Below are 6,161 nucleotides of genomic sequence, written 5' to 3'. Positions count from 1 at the left end.
GACAAATTTTTCATAAATCTAATTTTGAGGAGAATTGTGTTTCATTTTCTTGGAAGAAAAGAGGAGCATCCATTTACTCCTGTTATTTTCCAATTAATTTTTGCCAAAAATGTGCCCTGGCTACTTACATGTCTCATTTGATGATCTTGATATCATCATGTTGTTGAACTCTTATGTCACTTTTTCCTGATTATGAGATAGAAGACATCTTTTACAAAAGAAGTGTTTTTTTCTGTTCAGCTGTAGAGAGATTTTAAAAACATTACTTTCTTCTAAGTCTGAGCTGTTGTTAAAGAGGTCTGTCAATAAAGCAATTTTCTAGTGATTCCTACTGGCTTACTGTTGCAGATGGTTTGTGCTCTAGCAATATTTTCAGTCTGGTTTCATCTACTCAAACCCTTTGAAATGCCAAAATGAAACTCTTGGAGCCCAGCTTATCTATTCCTTACACTTTGAATGTGCAATTGATTCTTTTACAGTTGGGTATCTGTTACAATTATCTCAATAATGTAACATACTAAAGAAAAAATCGGTCAGTCATTATTTTCACCAATCATCTCCACCTACCGAAATTCTGAGGAGAAAGAGAAAAAAAAGAAATAAATCTCACACAATCTGTGGGTAAAGACAAGAAAGGAAAAAACCAAACAAAGCTTATTATACTTTAACCAACAAACACCAACCCAAATACCATAGTATTCCATATTGTTTGATGGAAATAATATTGTCTACTAAACTGCACTACATTGAGAGTTAATGAGACGATAGATTTTTATCTAATAATACAGAATATTTTCCATCAAAATGTGGCAGTCAGTTCTGAATAGATTATTAACCTCTTAGAGAGAATGAATGTTCTGGAAGGGAGAGAGAGACGTCTCTGCATATTGTCACCTGCCTGGAAAATATGCATCCATATATTATAGATAATCTGCAAAAATCTTTCCCACTTCTGTGTTATGTGCAGGTCATACACAACCTGTCTAGGAATCCACAAAGAACAAAGCAGAAGGGAGTTCAGCATCTTTTGTAAAATGGTTGAAGATTGTATTCTTTGCACTGAGAGTTTGGCAGGAGCCAAATACACAAAACAGGATGTTCCTCAGGGACTGCAGGCAGACAGTCCTGCTCCTGTGCCTTTCATCCTCTATTTCAGACTTTCTGTTTGTCCTGTAGTTTTACTTACTAACAGAAAAAAAGCAACAAAAAATCCCAGGAGATTTTTGACGATTCCCATTGAAAAAAACTGAAATAAAACCCCACAGTTCTAACCAGAAAAAGATGTATTTTATTAAAGACACTTTAAATGAACGTAATAAAGAAATGCTAATACCAAATTCCTGATTTCTGTTAAATGGCAGAGATGAATGTGAAATGGTGCCAGTTATCAGAACTTTTAAAACCAGTGTGATAGAATGGTTTGGGTGGGAAAGGATCTTAGAGATCATGTAGTTCCAGGATGGGATGGGATGGTGCCAGGCCAGCTGCAGGCACCGGCCCTGCGGCCCAGCTCCACCACTCACCGTCCTGCAACGTCTGCAACTGCTCCGCCTCTGCAGGCTGCTGCGCTGGGGCAGCTGCTGGGCCTTTACTTTTCTTGCCCCGAAGCCCCTTGACCAGGCTGAGCAGTCTGCCCGCCATCCTTCTCTCTGACCTGGGGGGCACTTTCAAATGTCTCGGCAAAGGCCCCAGTCAGCCTTGCAGGCACCTGCAGCAGAGGAGCCTCAGGAAGGCTGCAGGACAAGGGCACTCGAGGTCTCCTGCCACAATGACAGGAGACTCCTGGTGAATGATGGAGGTCACCAAGTGCCACGGCCTGGCCAGAAGGGCTCCGACTGCAGGGATGGGAGATGCCTCAGAAAAGCTGTTAATCACCAAATGCTGAGGTATGGCCGTGAGGCCAGCCGCAGGAGGAATGCTTCGGAAAAGCTCCGGGTCAGGAACCAATGAGCAGGCTGTGCGGGGACACCTCACAGCACCGCTCTGTCACCTCCTGCCCCGTTGCATCCACCGAGCACTCTGGCATGGCTCTGGGGTTGCGGCAGCGCCCAGGGCGGGCGGGGCTGCAGCGGCCCGGGCGCGGCTCCCGCTGTAGGCGGGAGCAGCAGGCGGGCCGGGAGGCGGGGAGGGGCGCCGGGCTGCTGGCTCACCGATGAACCTGACGGCCGCCTCTCGTAGGGGCCTCTGTGGGCTCTGCAGGTGCGGCAGGGCCCAGCGCAGGTGCTCGGCCGCTCGGCTCTCGTCCTGCAGCAGCTGCGGGGAGCGCCGGCAGGGAAGGCTCAGCGCGGGCTCTGCCTCTCGGCCGGGCGCTCCCTGCGCCCAGCACGGGCCGAGCCGGCCCGCACGGCCCAGGGCAGGGAGCAGCGTGGGGGGCGCAGGCTGGCGGGCCCGGCTGCGGCGCTGGCCAGGGGCACAGCTGCCGGCCCCCCACACTGAGCACCGGGGGCAGGGGCTGCCCCGCTCCAACCTGCGGCTGGGGCTCCCGGCCTGTCCTTACCAGGCTCTCGACGAACTTCATCCGCCGCTTCTTCCTCAGCAGCTCCTCGAGATCCCTCCTCCTCAGGAAGCGGGCCGCACCAAGCAGGGCTTCGCCACACGCCTGCAGAGCAGCAGAGAGCCGCAGGTGGCACCAGAGCCCAGCTGAGTCACACGGGAGCCGGCTCCCTGTGCCAAGGCCAGGGGAGGCTGGAGCCCGCCAGGCGCCGGGGCAGAGGCGGCCGAGCCCCCTGCCAGGGATGTGGCCTCACCTCGGCCACGTGCAGGTTCTCATGGTGCCAGTGTAGGAATAGAGGGAGCAGGCTCTGGCTCACAACTGTCGTGAGAACATTATTCCCCTCTTCCACTACCAGCTCCATCAGCTTGCCGAAGAGCTGAATGGAGAGCAGCTGCACATGGCTGTTGTCCTGGAAGAAAGGAAAAGTCCTAAGCACCAACTACTCCAGGCCCATTGGGGCAAAGGCCCAAAAGGGCGCAGGGCACAAGGTTTCCAGGCAGGCAGCGTCCAGTGCCCTTGGCTGGGGGCACAGAGCCTTACATTCTCAAAGTGTGGCAGGAGGGACTTAGCCAGCTGCAGGGCAGTGATGCTGGGTATCTCTAAGTTTTTCTCCTGGAGCATATTCGTGAGCACAGAGAGGCTCAACCCGACCATCTCTGTGTCTGGATCGGCCAGCTGCTCCACCAGGTGTGGATAGAGGCCGCGTATTCCTCCGGCCTGTGTGCAAGACCAGGCTGTGCTGTGAAGCCGTGACTGGCCGCAGCACCGACAGCTGCTCGGGGCACTCGGGCAGCTGAAGTGGGAGTCGGGAGAGCTGGCAGCAGCTGCCTCTGCTGCCAAAGCCCTGCCAAGCCCCAAGGTCTGCCTTCCCCAGCCCCACGCTGCCAGCACGGCTTCAGCCACTGTCCCCTTCTCACCAGCGAGGGCTCCTTGCTGAGCACCACGAGGCCTCTGAGCGCCAGGCGCAGCCTGTCCCTGCACTGGCTGGGCAGGTGCCGGGATAGCACCAACGGGGCACTGGGACCGTGTTGGCTCAGGTCCAGGCACTGCAGGAGCTGAAAGGCACAGGGCAGTGGCAGGGGAGCCGGCCGGCAGGAGCCCAGGGCCGCGCAGGGCCGGCTCCAGGCAGCAGCAGCGGGCGCGGGCAGCGTCCCAGGCGGCTGCAGCTCCCAGAGGCCAGAGATGCGGGAGGCAGCTCAGCCAGGCGGCGCTGGCCATCAGGCTCACCTCCACAAAGAAGGCCAGGGCAGGCAGATGCCAGCGGGGCTGCTTCCCGACGAGCAGGCTGAGCAGGTGCGAGGCCATGTGGGGACACAAGGGGGTCAAGGCACAGCGCATCTCCCTGGCAGGGGAAAAAGGCACCAAGACCCTGAGCCGGGCGGGCAGACCTCTCCCAGGAGTGACTCACAGAGGTCCCATCTTTCCCCAGCAGTCTGCAAGGGGACATGGGCCTCTTGGGAGGCGGCTGCTGCTGGGCATCCTCCTCTCCCAGCCCTTTGCAGTGCGCTCAGCCCTCCCTCGGTGACGAGGCCCTCTCGCTTACAAGCCCCGGGGACTGTGTGGGCCACTCCGGGCACGGGGCACAAATGCTGGCGGGTGGCAGCGGAGACTAGGAGATCTCACCTGGCCAGCAGACCTGCTGCATAGTGCTGGCTGTTGGCACAGAGCAGGCTGTCCCAGAGCTGCTTGTGCTCCAGAGCCAGCAGGTTCTTGCCATAACCCAGTCGGGAGAGCAGAGCCTTCAGTGTCTGCACTGCAAACCTGTGTGCCGAGCCAAGGCCAGGTCACTCTGGGAGCACTGGCCCTGGCCGCAAGGGTGTGGGAAGGACAGGGCGACTGGCACCTGTTGGGCTGGCTGGGAAGGCCGTGTTCCTCCTGGCACGCTCTCCAGAAGCCATGGGTCTCCACGTCCTCTGGCCTCTGCTCCGTGGTGGTGAAAATTTGCCAGAGCAGAGCCACGAGCAGGTGGGGAGAATGAAGGAGGATTGCGAAGTGCCACTCGGGCGTGCTTGCAATCCTCCACAGCACCAGAGTTGCCTGCAAGAGACAAAGCACGCCGAGGCAGCGCTCAGTGCCAAGGTGTCCATGAGGCAGGGCCTGAGGGGAGAGGCAGGGGGAGCCCCCGGCCTGCTGCCCCTAGCCCAGCATTGAGCCCAGGCAGGGAGCTGCAGGGTGGGGAGAACATGGAGAGCTTCTGAGAAGGCGACCTGGAGGACCAGCATAGGCCAGCTCCAGAAACTCACAACCAGGGCAAGGATGGCCTCGTTGTCCCCACTGCAGAGGAAGCTGCCGTACGGTGGCTGCTCCTCTAGCGCAGAGAGCAGCGCTGGAAGCACCTGCTCCACGGCCGCTTCTGAGGTCCCCACGGCTCTCCAGATCAGCGCAGCGGCTCTGTGGGACCAGAGCTGTGCGTCAGTACCGTGCCCCGAGCAGCTGCGTGGGGCCGGGAGGGAGCATGGCAGCAGGCTCAGGAAACAGAGGGGCCCGAGGGTGCCGCTGCTCTCCGCCTGTGTGGCAGAGCCCGCTGGACAGGCTGTACAGGGCGAGGGGCCCTACGGGCCGGTGAGCACCGAGCTCTCGAGGCACTTGTGCCCCTTACCCGTCACACGTTGGGGCACAGCGCAGGAGGCTCATCACCACGAGGGCCGGGTGTTGTTCAGCGAGGCTGACAATGGCCATTTGCAGCCCAGCGTCCACAGACTCACAGGACGTGAGTCTGTGCAGCAGGGCGCTCACCGTGGCATGTACCTGGAGGAAGCCGCATGGGGAAGACTTGGAGTGCTGTCCAAGGGTCAGCTTGCCCAGCTTCCCCCAAGAGGTGCTTGCCCTCCCAGCCCACTGTGATGTGGCTTAGGGGGCCCAGCACACATGGCTTGAGGGGCCATATGATCCTGGGAGGCCTTCAGCCCGGGCCCCAGGCTACTGTAGAGAATAAAAACCCTTCTGGAAAAACTCCAGAGTGGGTCCAGGACTCACAGTGAGCGTGGGCATGGCCTCAGTCTCTGGGATGGCCGGTGGGATGGTGTTGGTGGTGGCCATGCCCTCCGTCAGGGCCACGTCAGCCTCGTCCCAGCCCTCGTGGCGTTCCCAGTCAGAGCTGGTGGCCGGCTCAGAGGATGCTGTGCTGGCAGCAGCCTCTGCCCGCAGCTCGCTGGGCCTGGGGTCGAGCTCGGCCGTGCCCTCGGGTGCGGAGCCGCCGGCCTTTGTGCGCCGAAGGCGCAGGAACCTCCGCAGTGTCTGCAGCAGAAGGAAGGGCGGGAAGAGAGGGACGTTCCATGGTCTGCTCCAAGCGCGGGGCGCCGGCCGAGCAGCGCCAGCATGCCCAGCCCAGGTGGGGATGGCCGCAGGTACTTGCGCTGCTCTCTGGAAGCGGCCACGGGTGGGCTCTTGTTCTTGAGTCGGATCCCTGGCTGCATCTGCCAAAGAGCGAGCGCAGCCAGAGCTGAGGAGCTGCGGGAGAGGCCGGAGAGCACAGCCCAGCCCTGCGCTCCCCAGGCAGGGACAGCCCCCGGGCGCCCAGGGGATGGAGCACGGCCATTCAGGGGGCAGCCCTGGCCCCTCTCCCATCCCGTCCATGGGCATGTCCGCAGGGATGGCATGGGATGGCATGGGATGGGATGGTGCCAGGCCAGCTGCAGGCCCTGGCCCTGCGGCCCAGCTCCACTAC

The 6,161-nt window shown here is 59.0% G+C and overlaps 1 protein-coding gene across 1 annotated transcript; it reads right to left on the bottom strand.

Moving 5' to 3' along the window:
* Positions 1 to 246: 246 nt before the first annotated feature.
* Positions 247 to 3,799, bottom strand: LOC141729059 (uncharacterized). The gene is made up of 5 exons (XM_074540450.1): positions 3,728 to 3,799; positions 3,141 to 3,287; positions 2,748 to 2,903; positions 2,498 to 2,599; positions 247 to 2,253 (listed from the first exon to the last, which is right to left on the bottom strand). Exons 1-5 carry the CDS (start codon positions 3,797 to 3,799, stop codon positions 1,987 to 1,989), a joined length of 744 nt encoding a protein of 247 aa, XP_074396551.1. The 3' UTR covers positions 247 to 1,986.
* Positions 3,800 to 6,161: the final 2,362 nt, after the last annotated feature.

This window comes from Zonotrichia albicollis, chromosome 5, assembly GCF_047830755.1.
Source record: "Zonotrichia albicollis isolate bZonAlb1 chromosome 5, bZonAlb1.hap1, whole genome shotgun sequence".
Taxonomy (NCBI): Eukaryota; Metazoa; Chordata; class Aves; order Passeriformes; family Passerellidae; genus Zonotrichia; species Zonotrichia albicollis.
Note: the sequence above shows the minus strand (reverse complement) of the source record. Positions and strands in the feature narration are given on the sequence as shown.

What these genes read in the sequence shown, in the direction of transcription:
- LOC141729059 (XM_074540450.1), bottom strand. Translation starts at nt 3,799, where the DNA reads ATGGCCTCGCACCTGCTCAGCCTGCTCGTCGGGAAGCAGCCCCGCTGG. An exon ending in TGCCTGCCCTGGCCTTCTTT is followed by an intron (nt 3,288 to 3,727) that starts GTGGAGGTGAGC and finishes CTCCCACTTCAG; the next exon opens with CTGCCCGAGTGCCCCGAGCA. An exon ending in TGAAGTTCGTCGAGAGCCTG is followed by an intron (nt 2,254 to 2,497) that starts GTAAGGACAGGC and finishes CGCTCCCCGCAG; the next exon opens with CTGCTGCAGGACGAGAGCCG.